Here is a 21,079-nt window from a genome sequence, read left to right on the forward strand (position 1 = left end):
TTTCAATACAAATGACTGTGTATAAATTAAATAAGCAACAAGGAACTGTAGGCATTATTGTCTAATAACTTTTAATGCAATATAAACTACAGAAGTACTGAATCATAATGCTGTAATCCTGAAACTTATATAAGCTACATAAGTTTGTTAATCAACTATATTCAATACAAAGGGAAGAAATAAAACTACCCAAGTGTGTACAAGACATGAATTTCTATGTTGAAAACAAGGAATCTAAAAACAAGAACAAAAAAGCCCACAAAACCTTGAACTCAAGTGAGTTGAGCAAGGTAATAGGATACAAGACTACAGGATATGAGGTTATAGGGTGGTTATAAGGTTTATATAGGGTGTTTTATAAGGTTATAAGGTTTCCCTGGTGGCTCAGTGGTAAAGAATCCATCTGCCAATACAAGAGATGCAGGTTTGATCCCTTGGTCAGGAAGATCCCTTAGAGAAGGAAATGGCAACCCACTCCAGTATTCTTGCCTGAGAAATCCCATGGACAGAGGAACCTGGCAGGCCCCTATCCACAGGGTCACAGAAGAGTTGTACATGACTTAGCAACTAAACAACAACAGGATATAAGATAAATACATATAAATCTATTGTATTTTTATATATGAGTGGCAAATATGTGGAAATTGAAATTTAAAATATAATGTCATTAACAGTACCTGAAAAAAATGTAACAACTAGGTATAAATCTAACAAAACATGTTCAGGACTTATATGCTGAAAATTACAAAATGCTGATGAAAGAATTCAAAGAAGATCTAACAAACAGAGACATACTATGTGTTCAAGAATTGTTAAGACCCAATATAGGAAATGTGCAAGTTCTCCAAAATCGATACATGATTTAACATAATTCTTATAAAAATCACCGAAATTTTTTGTAGATATAGAGAAGATTATCCTAAAATTTATATGAAAAGGCTAAAAAGCTGGAAAAACTAAAGAAACTTTGAAATAGAAGAATAAAGTAGGAAGAATAACTGTAAGCATTTTCAAGACTAAGTATAAACCTATAGTAATCAATACACTGTGGTATTGATCAAGGGATAGACAAATAGTTCAATAGCACAGAGAGTCAATTCTAAAGGAAATCAATCCTGAATATTCATTGGAAGGACTGATGCTGAAGCTGAAGCCCCAGTACTTTGACCACCTGCTGAGAAAAGCCGACTCATTAGAAAAGACCGTGATGCTATGAAAGATTGAAGGCAGGAGGAAAAGGGGATGACAGAGAATGAGATGGTTGGATGGCATCATGACTCAAAGGACATGAGTTTGAGCAAGCTCTGGGAGATGGGGAAGGACAGGGAAGCCTTCAGTCCATGGGATCACAAAGAGTCAGACATGACTGAGTGACTGAAGAATAGAATTGACAAAGACGCAAAAGTAATTGGGTAGAAGAAAGTAATCCATTTCAACAGATAGTGCTTGAGTGTTTGGATATGAATAGACAAAAAACTAACCTTGAGAAAAATCTCACATCTCATAAAAAAGTAACTCAAAATGAATCATAAATGTGAAATGTAAATTTAAAACATGAAACTATAAAATTTTAAAGAAAATCTTTAGCACCTAGAACTTAGTGAACAGTTCTTAGACACAAAAACTACAATACATAAAAAAAAAACCTGATAAGATTGTCTTATCAGCTGCAGACTGCAAGAAAACATTTGCAAATCCCATATCTGAAAATTTTCTCATATCTAGAATATATATAGAACTCTTAAACAACAGCAAAATACAAACAATCTAATTTAAAAATTGGCCAAAAAACATGATGAACCATTTCACTGAATAGTATACACAGATAGCAAATAAGCATATGAAAAGATGTTTGCTATCTCCAGCTATTAGGGAAACATATGTTAAAAATATGATCTTCAATGAGTACACAACTATTAGAAGAACTAACATAAAAATATTAAATATACCAAATGTTGGTCAGGGTGCAGAATAACAACGCCTCTTATAGGTGGAAATATTAAAAAAAAAAAAAATACAGCCATTCTGGAAAATAGTTTGGGAGTTTCTTATAAACTAAACATTTATTTGCCCTATGACCCAGTAATCACACATGTATACCTATGGTGGATTCATTTTGATATTCAGCAAAAATAATACAATTTGTAAAGTTTAAAAATAAAATAAAATTTAAAAAAAAGTTTCAGTTTAGCAAGACACACAGCTGTACTGTATAAAATTATACGTGTGGTCAACAGTACTGTATTGTACACTTAAAAATATCTTAGGGTAGATCTCATATTGTGTTCTTACCACAGTAAAATAAAATTTAAGAGAGAATTAAAGGTCCATTATGACGACTAAAATTTAAATTAAAAAAAATCACACTTCTTGGCATTTATCTCAGAAAAATGAAAACTTATGTCTATACAAAATCCTGTACACAACTTTTCACAGAAGCTCTGTTTGTAATAGCCCCAAACTGATAACAATAAAAATGTCCAACAATTGCTGAAGGGCATAATAACCTGTGGTACATTCATACCGTTGGCATATGAAGAATTAATTATCAATATATGAAACTGGGATGGATTTCTAGGGCATCAGGCTGAGTGAAAAACCTTAGTCTCAAAAGATTACATACTGTATGATTCCACTTAATGAAATATTTCAGAAAACATAAAATGATAGAAATGGACAACAGGTTAGCATTTGCCAGGGCTTAAGGATGGTGGGATGCCAGGGCAGGGTGGGGGGTATTGATATACTATAGTTACATATGATACAACCAATGCAGGAAATTGGGCAAAAGGTACACAGAAACCCTCTGAGCTATCTTCACAACTTCCTCTGAATTTATAATTATTGCCAAACAAAAGTTTTTCTTTGTAGAAAATTTAATTATCATATACAGGAATAACATCAACAAAAAGAAGGTCTATTAGTCTATGTATAAACATTATTAACACTTTGTTACACTGTTATCTTTATTTTAAAGTCAAATCTAAAATATATGTGTATTTCACACTGCTATATTTAAAATGGATAACCAACAAGGACCTACTGCGTAGCACATGGAACTCTGCTCAATGTTATGTGGCAGCCTGAACAGGAGGGGAATCTGGGGGAGAATGAAAACAACTATATGTATAGCTGAGTACCTTTGATGTTCACCTAAAAGTATCACAACATTCTTAATCATACTCCAAAATTAATTTTAAAAATTTGTTAAGTTTTTGTTTAATCTTTGTTTCAAGTCTTTGAGAGGCATTCCTGGAAGTGTGATAACCCCAAATTGAGAGAAGATGGGCAAGTTTTCCCATACTGTCTAAACAGCTCATTATAAAAGTAACCATCAAGTAGATTCACTTACTTCTAGTTCACAAACTTCTAGATTTTACATAAAGGTCAGAAACTAGATAAAATAAGCAGCAAATTCTTGTAAAGGAGTTATAAAATTAGAAAGAGCGTCTGTTTCTACAAAAGACATGACTATCAGAAATAGTGATTATCATCTCTCTGCTACGCATCAAAACAAAAGAGAAAAATAAGTTGTAAGCCAACTGCCCCGTTGTTAAGCCAACTGCCATACTTACAGTACTGCCAATTTTGTGGGGGGTTTGCATATTTCATTCTCTGAGCCCCTGCTACTATGCTTAAAATTGCCCCAAAGGAAAGAAGACTTAGTAACCACAGAGGCTGAATGAACACTTGCTCGTGACAGTTCTCTAGCATAAATTATATAATCACTCAGCATTCAATCATTCTGATTCAATGCCACTGAAAAGAGCAGGTGATCATCATGTACATTTTGGGAATATCAATTGTGGATGACCTGGAAAAGTTTCAAAGTCACTTCTTAAATGCAATTATGGACATCATTACAGCAAAATTACACCCAGTCACAAATAAGCCTTATTAAAAATGAAATTCTGCAACAGGTCACTTAACTAGGTTTTTTGTTTTGTTTTCTCATTGGGAATAGTCACTTTTGCATTACAGGCAGATTCTTTACTGTTTGAGCCACTAGGGAAGCCCTTTCAATAGAATCTTGACTTCTAATCAGATAAGGTTTACCTACTTCACATCTGTTATGAAGATATCTTTGGTGGTTTTATTTTTAACATAGGACTTATATGAAAGATTTGTAGAGATTAACTAAATCTATTCTTTGAGCAAACTGCAGGAGATAGTGAGGGACAAGGAAAACTGGCATGCTACAGTCCATGGGGTCACAAAGAGTTGGACACAACTTAGTGACTGAACAACAATGCTTTGCACTATATCAGTTTTTGTCTTCTTCCTTACAAAGCTGTTGTTAAAAACCCTTGACCACTATGGCTAAGGGGATAGTCTACTCATCTTTTGTACCTTCTAGGCAGTTCCTCAGGATTCCCTGGTGGCTCAGATGCTAAAGAGCCTGCCTGCAATGTGGGAGACCTGGGTTCAATCCCTGGGTCAGGAAGATCCCCTGGAGAAGGAAATGGCAACCCACTCCACTATTCTTGCCTGGAACATCCCATGGACAGAGGAGCTTGGCAGACCACAGTCCATGGGGTCGCAAAGAGTTGGAGTGATGTTTTGCATATACTGAACTAAATAAAATACATTATTTAAGTTAATTTCACCTGCTTCTTTTACTTACATGGCTACCAGAAAATTTTAAGTTATATTTGACTCAGATATTATCTAGTTTGCATAATATTTCCACTGGAAAGCACTGACTCTGATAATAAACTAAATCATATTTCCATTGTGTAGCACAATGGTAGTTCATGGTGTTTACATCATTAAATAATCTTCAGGCATTTTAATTACCTCATGCTAAATCTTATGTGAGATACATAAGCACATTAGAAATCAGTATTTTGGTATTTCTATAAAACTGATTTCCTTTCCTGAGATTTAAATACACAGTTTACATTTAATATACCTGTATGTTTAGTATATAATTGCAGCAATTCCTTTTATGTAAGATTTCAAAGTTTCTCAGAGTATCTCTATATGACCCCTGATTACGATTATGTATTAATTTTCTATTGCTACTGTAATGAGTAACCACAAATGTAGTGATTTGATACTAACTTATTACCTTACCGCTACATAAGGCAGAAGTATAAAACTGGCCTAAAATAAAGGTGTCAGGAAGGCAATGTTCTTCTCAGAGGCACCAGATGAGAACTGATCATTTGGGTTATTGGAAGATTTTCCAGACATCAGTTGAAGGCAATTTCCAGGATTTAGAAGCTCTCCTTGGATCATGGCCCTCTTCCTCCAACTTTAAAGCCAATGTTGGGCTTCACTTCACAGACCCACAAGCCCTGTACTTGCCCAGCTTCAAGACTGACAAAAGAACCCAAGTCAGAGACCAGTAGTTTAAAGCAGCGGTCCCCAACCCTTTTGGCACTAGGGACTTGTTTCATGAAGACAGTTTTTCCACAGGATGAGCAGGCAGATGGTTTCAAGATGACTCAAGTGCTTTACATTCATTGTGCACTTCATTTCTATTATTATTACATCAGCTCCACCTCAGATCATCAGGCATTAGGTCCAAGAAGTTGGGGAACCCTGGGTTTAATGGCTGGGAGAGCTTACCCATCTGAAGCAAGGTCCTGGAGAAAGGCCCAGAAATGTGCAGCAGACACTAGCAGGACACGGAGACAAAGCAGGACAGTCTTTGCTCTCAGGAGGAGGATGGAGATTGAAGGTTATTAGGGAAGTGATGTCAGGTGGGTTCTTTAGTTTCCAGGGAAACCAGCAGAGGGCCACGTACCTCACTGCCCCTTTGATAAGAACAATCATCAGCTGGGACCTGGAGTAAGTATGTAGAAAGGTCAGGCAGGTGGGTGAAATATAGATGAAGCAGGCACTAGTCAGGCAGGAGATGTACAAGAGCAAAAGAATGGCTATCTTTAGTGGCCTGACCATATAGCTAGCAATGGCTAATTGACTCTCTCATGCTTTGAATCTCTCTTTCTTCCACCACACCTTTCTCTGATCCAGTCAAGAAAGGTTCTCTGGTTTCAAGTAACTGTTTAGATTGATCCCACCTATTTAATCAAGCTTAATCACTCCATCACAAATCCCTGTACATCTGCAAAATCCCTTGTACCATGTAAAGTGAAGTGTTCATAGTTTTCAGGGATGAGAGTGGACATCTGCTGGGGGTGGGGTGGGGCATTATTCTGCCTACCACCGATAGGAATCAACTTTTTACAGGGAAATAAAACTCCTTATAGATATATCCTTGCCATATATAAATGTAAGAAAAGTATTTTTCAAATAAGGTACCTTGCTCTCAGACTGAATCATATTGATAATCTAAATCCATTAGGACATTAGAGATTTACTTCAAGTTTGTAGGAATGTCAAACTAAAATAGTTAAACGCAGCTCTGGGACATTAAAGCAAACAACCATTGGAGTAATAAAGCTTTGCAGTCAATAACCTCAGCTGAGTTTTTCAGATACTAGCTGTGATAGTTATGTCTAAAGAAAACATTAAGGCAAATATAGTTTCAATTTATCTATTAGAAGAAAACAAGCAAATTAAGTCATGTCAGAATTCAAAAAGCTCTTTTATTATGTTTATAAGACTTTAAAATATATATTAAAATTTCTGATTTTAAAAAAAGGACCCAAATAGGATGAGGTAATGTATAGATCACTAACAATCTTCTCCAACTAATTATTAAGTATAATCAATAGCCAGGCAAATCAACTGCACAATTGTTTATCTGTGTCTGACTGGCTAAACTTATTTTGCACAGAAATAGAACTACAAGTTGACCTTTGATCCTGAACTTGTATTATAATGTTGTAGTAACTTTTTATTCAGAGCCTATCTACAATATTTCATTAAGAAATATTGAATATGCTTCAATGGTAAAAGGTTCTAGTACAAATTCCAATGTAGCAGGGTATGAGGGGATCCAAGCAGTTCTCAGAACACCAGCTGGGTGTCCTATGCTGCTGCTGATAAGTCGCTTCAGTCGTGTCTGACTCTGTGTGACCCCATAGACAGCAGCCCACCAGGTTTCCCCATCCCTGGGATTCTCCAGGCAAGAACACTGGAGTGGGTTGCCATTTCCTTCTCCAATGCATGACACTGAAAATTGAAAGTGAAGTCGCTCAGTCGTGTCTGACTCCTAGTGACCCCATGGACTGCAGCCTACCAGGCTCCTCAGTCCATGGGATTTTCCAGGCAAGAGTACTGGAGTGGGTTGCCATTGCCTATAATTCAATTCAATTCTGATACTGCTGCTGCTGCTAAGTCACTTCAGTTGTGTCCGACTCTGTTCGACCCTGGAGACAGCAGCCCACCAGGCTCCCCCGTCCCTGGGATTCTCCAGGCAAGGACACTGGAGTGGGTTGCCATTTCCTTCTCCAATGCAGGAAAGTGAAAAGTGAAAATGAAGTTGCTCAGTCATGTCCGACTCTTAGCGACCCCATGGACTGCACCCTACCAGGCTCCTCAATCCATGGGATTTTCCAGGCAAGAGTACTGGAGTGGGTTGCCATTGCCTTCTAATTCTGACACTACCTACCTTTAGATAGCATCAGATTCCACAGGTAAGGCTTCAGCTCTGCAAACAGCCTCCCTACCCCACCCCACATCAAATGCCAATAATAAGTTCAGATTGTTACCTATGCATCTGACCATCTGGCTATAAACCACAGGTTCCCACTAACCCTTCCTCAGGTTCAATTAATTTACTAGAGCAACTCAGAACTCAGAGAAACATTTTACTTAGTATTAATAGATTATTATATATGGCTGTAACTCAAGAACAGCTAGATGGAAGAGATGCATAGGACAAGGCACGTAGAAAGGGGTGCAAAGCTTCCATGCCTCTCCAGATGCACCACTATTCCTGACCCTCCACGTCCTCATCAGTCCAGAAGCTCTCCGAACCCTGTCCTTTTCGGGTTTATATGGAGGCTTCATTACATCACTGCATAAATCATTGGCCATTGGTGATTGAACTCAACCTTCAGTGCCTCTCCCTTCCCTGGGATTCAGGAGGATAGGACTGAAAGTTCCAATCTTCTAATTACATGGTGGATTCTCCTGGCAACTAGCCTCCATTCCTAGGTCCAAAAGTTACCTCATTAACATAACAATAGACATCTTTAGTACTTTCATCCCTTAGAAAATTTCAAGGGTTTTAGAAGCTCTGTGCCAGAAGTGGGACGAAGACCAAATAAATATTTCTTATTACAAATCACAATTTTACAAATGGAAATTGATCTATAAAGAAAAACCTACTAAGATGATATTATCAGAGACTCATAATTCAGGTCTGCCCCTTGGCTCAGAGGCTAACGTGTCTGCCCACAATGCGGGAGACCTGGATTCGATCCCTGGGTCTGGAAGATCCCCTGGAGAAGGAAATAGCAACCCACTCCAGTATTCTTGCCTGGAGAATCCCATGGATGGAGGAGCCTGGTGGGCTACAGTCCATGGGGTCTCAAAGAGTCGGACACGACTGAGCAACTTCACTTACTTACCACTTACTTAAAGAAAGATAGGTTTAAATTTAAATACAGCCTGTTTTGAAAGCAAAGAAAAATCAAATATTTGCAAGCAACCTATTTGTAAACTAATGGTCAGTAGTTAGTCACATATCCCCTTTTCTTCTTTCCCCTTCATTTCATCCAAATGGAACTGTTTCTATTCCCCATACCAAATGCACTATGCTGACTCCTGCTTCTGTGTCTTTGCACAGGCTGTTACCCTCACTCTTGAATTCCTACCTTCACTTGATAAGAGCTTTCTCCTCTGGGATGCCTTCCCTGTTCAGTCCTAAGTTGAGCCACTTCCTAGTTGCTGCTATTACTGGACTTAGCCCTGACAAGCATTTCAGCTCATATTGTGCTCTATTTTACTTACTTGCTTATATGTCTGATTTCCCTTGACAGCTAAGACTGAGATTGCTCAAACTGAAATCACCAGTTGTAAGCACAGTGTCTCTAGAACTATGTGACTAGAAATTGCAATAACACTAGTAAAATTTTAACTCAAACTTTGTATTTTAGCTATATTTAATGGTTAATACAAAATCTATCAATAATATATGTTAAATTCCTCTTAAAATCCTTCATAAGTATTATCCTACCTATAATACACAGTCATATAATAGTCTGCTTGGAACAGTCCTGACTTATGCCTTTTATATATCTATTAAGGCCTGTTAATCATCTCATCTCCATTTCTCAAAAGTATCCTGATTTGAATGACAAATTATATGATTACCTTAAATTTCCTGAACATTATCAATGGCAAATTAAATACTACAGAAGATCAAATATTTCAAAGCCTACAAAAGAAAAACTTTTTATTTTTGCAATTAACTGTTACACTGGATTCTATGGTGCTTCACTCAGATCCCCTTTTCAATTCGAAATAACAGCTTCTGACGGCTTGTAGCTTTGTCCCTGTCCAGGATCAGAGTCTCAGCTACAGGGAACTGCCCCATACAAGGTTACACTGTTTCCAAAGGTGGCCCACAGGTAACGAACAACAGCTGTAAGGACAAAAAGACTCTCTCCTCAGTTCAGTTCAGTTCAGTCGCTCAGTCGTGTCCGACTCTTTGCGACCCCATAAATCGCAGCACGCCAGGCCTCCCTGTCCAACACCAACTCCTGGAGTTCACCCAGACTCACGTCCATCGAGTCAGTGATGCCATCCAGCCATCTCATCTTCTATTGTCCCCTTTTCCTCCTGCTCCCAACCCCTCCAAGCATTAGAGTCTTTTCTAATGAGTCAACTCTTCACATGAGGTGGCCAAAGTACTGGAGTTTCAGCTTTAGCATCATTCCTTCCAAAGAAATCCCAGGGCTGATCTCCTTCAGAATGGACTGGTTGGATCTCCTTGCAGTCCAAGGGACTCTCAAGAGTCTTCTACAACACCACAGTTCAAAAGCATCAATTCTTCGGCGCTCAGCTTTCTTCACAGTCCAACTCTCACATCCATACATGACCACAGGACAAACCATAGGCTTGACTAGACGGACCTTTGTTGGCAAAGTAATGTCTCTGCTTTTGAATATGCTATCCAGGTTGGTCATAACTTTCCTTCCAAGGAGTAAGCGTCTTTTAATTTCATGGCTGCAGTCACCATCCGCAGTGATTTTGGGGCCCAGAAAAATAAAGGCTGACCCTGTTTCCACTGTTTCCCCATCTATTTCCCATGAAGTGATGGGACCGGATGCCATGATCTTTGTTTTCTGAATGTTGAGCTTTAAGCCAACTTTTTCACTCTCCTCTTTCACTTTCATCAAGAGGCTTTTTAGTTCCTCTTCACTTTCTGCCATAAAGGTGGTGTCATCCGCATATCTGAGGTTATTGATATTTCTCCCAGCAATCTTGATTCCAGAGTATGCTTCCTCCAGCCCAGCGTTTCTCATGATGTACTCTGCATATAAGTTAAATAAGTTTGGGACAACTGTGAGGGGCCAGCCTATCTCCAGGTCTTTCCATAGAATGGCTGAGATTTCTATTGCAAGTCAGCTTCTCCCCTCTGCCCAATCCTGCCTTCTTCACTGCCTTCCATGTATAACTCCCAAGAGAGCACTCCAATAAATCTTCATGCCACCCTTAACCTCCAGGTTACCTGACCTAAGATAGCACTCTTTCTCTTCTTTGTAGTATCCTCTCCTGGCTATGAAGTATGCTGGGCTCAGGACCCTTATTTTTTGTCCAAGTTTGAACTGACACTGCATGCCAGGACTCTTGCTTCCTATTTGTTCTTTTCTTTTCTATCATTTAACCCATTTTTCTTTTTATGTAACAGGAATCTGAATAAAGCCCAGAGTTTAAAAAAACACATAGCAAAGACTTTTGAGAACTATATGAGCAGTACCTGAACATTGGCGGGTAAAGGAATCCATTTCTTGAGAAACGGACATTTGAAACAATCCACAGAGTGAATGACTAACCTGCTCCACAAATATTAGAAATCATGACTGTCTCTGCTGGAAGGCAAAAGATGAAAACAAAAGACTCTCAGCCTTCAGGCTTTCTGGTCTAGGGTATATAATCTTTAGGGACGTCCATCTGTATATTCTTCTTTGCACAGAAACTATATTGCCACTTTATGATATCCTCTATTACTTTCTAGTTATTTTTATTTTATGCAAATTACCTCTTTCTCTTCCTGTGCTCTGGCTCTATCCAGGTACTTCTCCTTCCCCTTTTTTAAAAATAATTATAGCTATCTACCTTTTTTATTTTAGCTTTTCTTTTTAATTCAATAATCATGTAGCCTACATCTCTGCAGGGATCTCTCTATTAACTTTTAAGAAAGACTACAACATTAGTTCACAAATAAAAGATCCATGGGAAGAGTTCATTCCCTCGAAAGAAGAATCTATAAGCCTCCTTTTTCCCAGTGAGCACTGCATGAATTCCTCTTAAATATAAAAATGATCTTTATTAGCCAGATTTGGATAATTCCAAAATTAGCTTGTTAAGAAAGATTGAGTAATTATTTAAAAAATCAGCCCTCCAGTAACTCAGGAACCTTTGGGAAGAGTAAGACTAAAACCCAAAGCAGTTGAAACAATACCACCTTATTTGTAAAACAATTCATAGACTAGATACCTCCCACTTCCTTGTTCTTAAAAAAGGCACAGAAAAGAAAGCAAGAAATACAAAATCAAATTTAGCCCTTTTAATCAGAACTCCACCATTTATTATTTCTCTCAACTCCCTAATTGTTGAATTCTTGGCTTATACATCACAACTTCAAAATCTGTCTCCAGTTTCCTTGATTTTAACAATTCCTTTCTATGTTCTTGAATTTTGATTTCATGTTATAATATGAGTTTGGTTCATCTCTCTGATTTTAGAATATCTACTATTGTACAAACCTGTAAGGAAACTATTTGCTTATCTTCCTCCTCTTACTTCTTCATTAGCTGAGGTAGTAAAATTCAGATCTATAAACTAAACCACATGGTTTCCAACATACTCAAAAACTAGTCACTATGATGGCATAATTGACAAATTTAAGGATAAAAAATATAAAGCATCTAAAACAGTGAACTGATCCAATAACGATCAACTCTAAATGCAGTCCATGAAGAAAGGAAGAAAAGAGAAAGGAAGGAAGGAAGAGAGGGAGGGAGTGAGGGCAGGGAGGAAGGAAAGAAAAGGAAATAGACTTGGAAGCTGCCTGTACATTTTTAGAATTTTAATTCTAATTTGTCTCTAGAATTTGAATAGTCGTTGCATACAGATCATCCTAAGTGCTTTACCCTTTTAACTTGAGAAATAAGGCTGAAGTTACTTTCAAAATGGTTTTTCAAAAGAGAGGTGAAAAATCCCCATAATCTCTGATTCAGACACCAAATCTTTGGTGTCTTCACTGAATCTATGTAATTCCCCAAGATTGGGAATGAATTAAACCCAAGATACACAAATGAAATTGGTCTCTAAATATAAAAAGCGCCTCATTTGCTTTTTAACTCACTCAACAAATATGTAACAAGAATCAACAATACAATATGCTTTCACATAAAACAGCAAAAAGAAAACATCAGGCTAGTGAGGTCTGCAAATACAAATTGGGCCCTTTATGCAGCTCAAGAGTATTCATGTACTCTAGTGGTGCCATCTCTCATTCAACTCTCTAACATTCTTCTGTAGTAAAGTACCAATCTGTAAACTTCAATAATAATTCTACATCCCCTGATGATCCTCTCTTCAACAACACATACAAAGTTAACATCAACAGGATTTCAATCCAACACCAGAAAAATAGTCATGTCTGCTAATTCTTAGTACTAAAGCATGATGACCACCCATCTCCATTTTCACCTGCTATAGAGAAACCACCATTTAAAAGTGACTGATTTCCTTCTAAAATCCTTCCTTCTTTAGAGAGCCTCCTCGTTCCACCCCATCTAGGTGACGAATTCTTTAATTATATTATACATCAGAGAAGATGGTCTAGACCTAACCAATCCTGGAGGCATAACAAAGTTGGCAGAAATACCTAAGAAAAATAAACTTCTATGTTTTAAAAGACAAAAGCTAAACTTTCTCTGATACTGAATGTTCACTGGAGTATATTTTTTAATGAATAAAAATCCTGTTTTGAAATATAACAAGAGGTGGATACAAATGTAGAGATTGTGATGAGAAAATTTTGTTTCTGAATATTCACATTGATTTTTAGAAGAGAACTATACTTTGCAAAATAAGACCTTTTATCACAGGAAGTCTACTATATAAATTTAGTAGATATTTGAAAGTCATTCCATTTGAGTGCCAAAGAATTGATGCTTTTGAACTGTGGTGTTGGAGAAGACTCTTGAGAGTCCCTTGGACTGCAAGGAGATCCAACCAGTCCATTCTAAAGGAGATCAGCCCTGGGTATTCTTTGGAAGGAATGATTCTAAAGCTGAAACTCCAGTACTTTGGCCACCTCATGTGAAGAATTGACTCATTGGAAAAGACTCTGACGCTGGAAGGGATTGGGGGCAGGAGGAAAAGGGGACGACAGAGGATGAGATGGCTGGATGGCATCACCAACTCAATGAACGTGAGTCTGAGTGAACTCCGGGAGTTGGTGATGGACAGGGAGGCCTGGTGTGCTGCGATTCATGGGGTCGCAAAGAGTCGGACACGACTGAGCGACTGAACTGAACTGAACATGGCATGTATAATATGTAATAATTTTATTCATTCTTTCATTCAAAAATACAATTTTTTTTGTATTTTGTAAAATAAAAATGCCAAGCATTGTGCCTGGGACTTCAGATAAAACAGTAAATAAAACAGACATGCGATCTGCCTGTAAAGAGTGCAGGCAAAGTGAGTATGGGATATAAACTACAATGGATTTGAAGCATAAGGATTGATAATGATTCTACAGAAGAGACTAGGAAAGACTAGTACTAGGTATATGGCCATGAGTCACCCAAAGACATCCATGTCCACATTCCTAGAACCTGTGACTGTTAAGTATACCTGTGGCGGATTCATGTTGATATACGGCAAAACCAATACAATATTGTACAGTTAAAAAATAAAAAAATAATTAAAAAAGTAAAAAAAAAAAAAAAAAGAAAAGAACTTTGCAAAAGAAATTAAGGTCAAGGGTCATAAAATGGGATGATTATTTTGAATAATACCAGTGCACTGAATCTAATCACATGAGTCCTAAAAAAGTGGAAAACCTTTCCTGGCTGTAGTCAGAGAAAGAGATGTGAGGGCAGAAGCAAGGTTAGAGAGATGTGACACTGCTGTCTTTGAAGACAGAGGACGATGGCATTGAACCAAGGAATGTGGGTAATCTCCAGAAGCTAAAAAAGGCAAAGAAATAAGTTTTTTCCCGACAGTCTCCAGAAAAGAATATATATGTATGTTTAAAATGAAAATATTAGAGCAAACATATATTATCATATGTTTAAGTAGTTGTCTATTTTATTTGTTATAGACCCATCTGGACTCACATATTACGAATTTATTACTCAGTTCAGTTCAGTCACTCATTCGTGTCCAACTCTCTGTGACCCCACAGACTGCAGTCCACCAGGTTTCCCTGTCCATCACCAAGTCCCAGAGCTTACTCAAACTCATGCCCATAGAGTTGGTGATGCCATCCAACTTATTGAACATACAGCTTCAGTCAAAAATGATTGAGACTTGCTGATCAGTTTAAGGAAGTAAAGTTATTTAGATTCAAACTGGTCCCATGAATTGAGCTTGAGAAAAACATAAACTATATTTATTTCACACCATTGATATGTTCTGAACTCAATAAACTTGCAAAATTTGAAGCCTTGAAGTCACAGTCACATAAAAGATCCACAGATCATGATAAGAGTTAACCTTGCTTTAACTTTTCCTGCTTATTTTCATTGCATCTGAATTATTATTAAGCATTTACCCTATTAAGATAGTTCAATAACAAAAGCTCCAAACTAATCTGAAAAGCAAGTCAGACCCACCAAATGAAACACAACACTCCTTAAACTAGTGAGTTGAAGACCTTGGTATGCGAGTTGTCCTGAAATATTTGACCGAACTCAGAAAGGTTTGAGTTCAGCTAGTTTCAGGAAAGTACATTCTCTTTCATTCCAGCTACTGAAACAGTTATAGAGAAGCATTATTTGTGATAGAAACCTAGAGTAAAAGTAAACCTGGAAATTTTTTCTGATAATATACTCCACAGTGGTTCCTGCTGTTTAAAACCAAAATTCATTGGCTTGCTCAGATACTCATATTAGGCCCAAAATTCTGCACTTGTATATAAAAAGGAACTATTATACTGATTTGGGATGCTTTTTCATAATGTGATAAGTGCAAATTTGTTTATTAATAGGTTATACTTATCAATAAAATGTTAAGATATCGTGCATATGAGTAGGTTTCTGACCCTGTAGACCACCACTGCCTAACTGTAGCTTCTCCGGCTCTCATCTCTATACCAATGTGAGGGCAGCTTACCAGACAGTATCCACATACACACACTAAGTCTTTCATTCCCTGAGAAAAAAAGTGCCTTCCTCAACACATATTTAACCTTATGCCCTAGGAAAAATGAATATATAAATATTCTTAGATCACCCAAAGAACAAGCTTTCTCACCTCTGTGTATTTCCTTTCCCGTTCTCTTGTTCTCACCATTAAACCTCCCTACGTTTTCTCCACAGTTATCATGTAAATATAATTAATAAATACAAATGAAATGCTTCGGGCACATTGTCATTTTAACTGTAAAAGCTGAGATGAAGCAAGCACTAATTCAATTTCCCTGTATCCACATAGTAATTACTGAACACCTGCTACCTGAAAGGCACAGTGGTGGGGCCAGAGACACAGCCCTTGCTCTCCTAAAGCTTCTGACCAGTGGAGAAGACAAATAGGCAAACACAGGAATTCCAACAAGCATGAGAGCTATAAAGGGGAAAGCGCCATGAAGGAGAGCTATTTAATGGGATGTTTCCACTCATTTACCCGAAGGAGAGAAAAGGAAACATGGGAAAGAGGAGGAGGAGGAATAAGAAGGCATCCATCAATCATGAAGAGTAGTGCAATCTAATCCATTAAATAACTGAGAAATATCTGAATTCCTACAATTAAGTCTACCTTTAAAAAATGAAAATTAAAATAATTATCTGGACAAGCTTTAAAAAAAGCTACTTACCTTTGATCTCAATTATTTGGACGTTATAGATGGAAGAGTCTTTCCACTTCACTCATAATAGAGAACTTACCTTTCTTAAACCAAAATATCTAACAGAAAGATATTAGTAACATAAATAAGTTTTGTAAATTTGAAAAATGGGCCTTGAAACTGAACATCAGAATAAAACCTCATTAAAAAAAAAGCAAAAGACAAACAAAAATTTTCATATTTTTGTGCCTAACCTAGTATATTTGATACCTAGAATAGATACTTTTTAAATGACCCCCTACTCTATATGACAAATTACTTTTCAGTGATAATCATTATTTTCCTGATTGGCTCCTTAACTTTAAAGCAGTTGACAATTTCAGAAGAGAAACAGATTTCAAGTTGTTATTCAAATTGAATAAAATATTTCATGTATGAAATTTTCACTTATCTAAAAAATTATAACCTCCTGCAATTTATACTGTTTCATTGTTAGAATTTTAAAATTAAAATAAAAATTCCAAGTGATCACATGAAGTAACAGAATTAAAGTAATTCTATTTCTAGTTCTTTGTCTTTACAACCACTGGGTCATCCTTGTCCATACTGAATCTGCTGTGTAAATCTATAAAGAATATAATGTTTATTAAAGGCTAATCATAAAAATGTGCTAATTTGAATTATACATACATATATATTATTAAAACTCAACAGTAACCACTGTAATTATTTAGGATTTAGAGAAAAAAAATGAATTTGTGAAAAACATTATCACGGACTTTGAGAATTGCTGGTGCAGAACAACTTTTACTTGGCTTTATTATTTTTATAAATTTCTAGAGGTGATGCACCTTCTCAATGATTGCACCCAAGGCAGAATGTTCCCATAACTTCATTCTCTGCATGAAAAGTTTTTAACCCAAAGTTGAAGAAAGCTATAAAACCACCACTATTTGTATGTGATATATATGTTTATTATATACAGGAACAGCTTCAGTGGCCTGGGCAAAAGGCATCATGTTCAGAACGGAGCCCCATGCTTGGATTTTAATGTTTTGAAATTCGTAATAATCTTTGAATTTGTGTATTTAAGTGAAGTCTGATGGGGCAATAAAGCATATATCCTGGACTCACAAGCAGTCCGGACTTCCAGTACTTCAAGGAACAGATCTTCAGCCAACTGTTCCCCAACCCAGCAGTTGCTGCCACCCTCCACTCCTGGTGGGAGCCTCAGTACAAAGCAGGATGGGTGGGAGGCATGGGTGGGGCTACAAAAGTATGTGAGAATCTATGTGCTCCTGCAAGTATCCCTATGCCCCAGAGAACCAAACATTAAATAGAAAATAAAAATCACCTCTCTTGGGTCGATCAAGACTGTTAAAAAAGGAAAAGCTTTCATTTTTTCCCCTGCTTATGAACAGGCCTTACATTTTCACTTTGAACTGGGCTGCACAATTATGTAGCCATCCTTGCCTATGTATGTAGGTGAGTATCTGCATGTGCATGCTAACTTTATCTTATTTAATAAAATAAATTTACCTATAATTTTATAATTTATAAATTAACATATATATGTAACTTTACCATATTTTATCTACAAAATGAAAATAATAATTTTAATAGTTTATACTTCAAGGGAGAAGGAATTTCAACACAATATTATCTCTGAGTTTCTTAGAATTGGTGAATTCCCTTTAAAAATCTTTCACTAAAAATATATTATATGCTAAAAATAGTGATATTCCAGCTTCAGAAACAGGACACGACATTACTAATATGTTCTTATTAACAAAATCTGCTTTGCAACTTTGATTTCTTGACAGGCTAGAGATTTTTGGTCAGGAGCCAAAGTCATCAAATATTAAGAGTATGGAGATACATCAAATGTGTTGAAGTATCCTTAAAACTCACTAATTTTAGCACATTTCCATTATTCACATAAATTACTTATACTGAACAATCCTAAATCTTCAACCTCACATGTGAAAAATGGTATGCTTTGTAACTCATCATTTTCAAAATATACCTTCATAACTCTTCAATTATCCCACTTAAAGCAGATGAACAAAATATTTCTATTATACATTTTTTTCTTTTCTTTACCTCTATTATTTAAGGAGTCAAAATCCATGATATTGAATATATAGCTGATGATGACCTTAAGACTTTCTTATTTAAAAAATGAAACTAAGTAGTCATAGTTACTCCTTAGATGGATGTATATAAATATATATATTAGATATAGATATATAAAGACTACATCATAAATAAATATATATCTGAAATGATACCAAAAGAACCTTGAAACAAATATTTTTGCATTTGTCTAAATTCAGACTTCATTTCTAATATTCCTGAGAGAGAGCTAAAACTGCAAGAAATCTATGACATTATATCATATTTTAAAAAGGTGCACAGCAAGGAAGATCCAGAGCAGCCAAAAATAAAAAAACAAATTTTTTTTAATGTCCCCTGATCCCGATAGCATTGACTTTACCCAACATCATCTAAATTTTAACTCTTATTCAACAATGTAATCCTGAGCAACCTGCCCTTTTCTTTGTCTTCTTTTTATCCTTTAAATTGATGGGCAACTCCAGTTTCCTTTCCCCAATCCTGACTCCCTTCTCCAACTAGAATTTAAATACTGTATCAAGCAAAACAATCAGATAGAAATAACCTTCTGGTTGAATTCCATCCCTAAAAACTCCTATCTCCTTGCTGTACTCTGGGAGCAGTTCATGCAGAAGCCAACTCAAAAGCTCAATCCATGTAAAATCATGTACTCATTCATAATTTATTACATTTTGTACACTGAAAGAACCTCAGCACATTCCCAATGTATGGGGTCAGGGAAAACCGGTTACCTACATTGTTCATGTACTCTGAAAGCAGGTCCTGGAGAGCCTGGCGAATGGCATTGCATTCTGCAATAATCCGCTCCCGATGGAAATCTCTTGTGCAGGAAGAGTCGGCCAACAGAGCAGCCCCACTGATAATGGCTTCAAGGCGTTTCTCTAGGGACGGTCTTATTTCCTCCTCAGTCACTGTGAGTGGATCCAAGACAATTAAACTCTAAAGGAAAGACATATTTCGATGGTTAGAACTCCATGATATTCTAATTTTTTTTATTATTATGTTTTCACATTTAGAATGCATACCTGATGAGAAAGAGAATTGTGTTTTTACTGCCTCACCCAGTTCACACATCATTCTATAAAGCAGTTATTATTCATGTAACAAAAATCGTGAAATTACGAGCACTGGTTCTAGTGTCAGTCAAATCTGTATTCAAATCTTGCCCTTCCCACTCATCAATGGTGCAAGTTCACTCAGGTGTCCTATGTACTGTAAGCCTCACCTTCCTGATCTGTAAAACTGGAATACTAACATTGTTTATCTCATAAAACTTCTGTAAGAATGATATGAATGCTTAATATAGTGACTGGCACATATTAACTGTTCTTTACAATGGTCATCTTCATATAGCACTTCATTGTTTACAAAATGTTTTCACCTATATTATCTCATCTTGACAACACTATAAAGAGGTAGGCAGCAAAGATATTGTTAACCACACATTTCAATCAATGGTGAAAGAGGCTGAGACTGTCTTGCTGCTGCTGCTGCTGCTAAGTAGCTTTAGTCATGTCCGACTCTGTGTGACCCCATGGACTGCAGCCTACCAGGCTTCTCCGTCCCTGGGATTCTCCAGGCAAGAACACTGGAGTGGGTTGCCATTTCTTTCTCCAATGCATGAAAGTGGAAAGTGAAAGTGAAGTCATTCAGTCGTGTCTGACTCTTAGCGACCCCATGGACTGCAGCCCTCCAGGCTCCTCCATCCATGGGATTTTCCAGGCAAGAGTACTGGAGTGGGGTGCCACTGCCTTCTCCGAGACTGTCTTACCCAAGGTCATTAAGCTAATAGGTGAAGTTCAAGCAAGTATTCAGGTCTTATAATACCTAATTCAATAGTGTTTTCATTATGCCTCACTGCAAATCAACACTCTAATTAACCTTAACACAAACATATCAAAGAGAATTCTGAATTTTAATTATTCATTTTGAAAGTAAAATTTCATCTTCCTGTTGATTACAACTTCCAGCCACTTCCCAACACTGGAAGCTCACATGGTATTTTTAAGGTTTCCATTAGATGTGTCTTCAGGAAATAGAAGACAAGATAATCTACAGACTTTGAAGAAAGGGTAGAAAATATGAGGCTCTACAGGTCCTTTATTAAGATACATCAAGAAAGGAAACTTTTCAAGGTTTGGGCATAATGTGATAATTAGAGAAAGAATATCAAATAAAAGCTCTCTGTAGATGCTTTAACATAAAAGGAAATCATATAGTGATCTTCAAAATATGTGTGTATGTGTGAGTCTTTACAGTCAAAAACACACTAAAAATCACTGATCTTCAGAGTGTAGCTTTAAAAGCTACAGCTCCAGACCAAGATAGGAGGATAAAATCATTATGAAGAGAAAATATAATTTTGAAACAATTACACAAAAAGAGAAAATAGTGCTGTGTAATGTTCATATATGATATAATTTAAAATATAAACTAGAAAAAGATCTTATAGAAAATTGGTTAAATATCTTATATTTATATCCTGTCTTCAACGAAAATTTCTACTTCTCCCTCTCTCTGTCCCTCTCTCTTTCTTCCCCTGCTACTGCTGCTGCTAAGTCACTTCAGTCGCGTCCGACTCTGTGTGATCCCATAGACGGCAGCCCACCAGGCTCCCCCGTCCCTGGGATTTTCCAGGCAAGAACACTGGAATGGGTTGCCATTTTCTTCTCCAATGCATGAAAGTGAAAAGTGAAAGGGAAGTCACTCAGTCGTGTCCGACTCTTCACGACCCCATCGACTGCAGCCTACCAGGCTCCTCCGTCCATGGGATTTGCCAGGCAAGAGTACTGGAGTGTGGTGCCATCGCCTTGTCCATTTCTTCCCCTAACCACC

General features: G+C 36.9%; 1 protein-coding gene across 4 annotated transcripts in view; it reads right to left on the bottom strand.

The window, feature by feature from the left end:
- CTNNA3 (catenin alpha 3) overlaps nucleotides 1–21,079 on the bottom strand; it is a 1,922,060-nt gene that overhangs the window by 1,391,247 nt on the left and 509,734 nt on the right. For 3 of the 4 annotated variants that reach the window (XM_061405110.1, XM_061405112.1, XM_061405111.1), the window contains exon 7: nucleotides 18,980–19,183. In XM_061405110.1, coding sequence (XP_061261094.1) covers nucleotides 18,980–19,183 — 204 coding nt within the window. Of the gene's footprint in view, nucleotides 1–5,574; nucleotides 6,541–18,979; nucleotides 19,184–21,079 lie in introns of those variants that run through there. The other variant, XM_061405113.1, reaches the window with a different exon arrangement.

This window comes from Bos javanicus, chromosome 28 (genome assembly GCF_032452875.1).
Source record: "Bos javanicus breed banteng chromosome 28, ARS-OSU_banteng_1.0, whole genome shotgun sequence".
NCBI classification, from domain to species: Eukaryota; Metazoa; Chordata; class Mammalia; order Artiodactyla; family Bovidae; genus Bos; species Bos javanicus.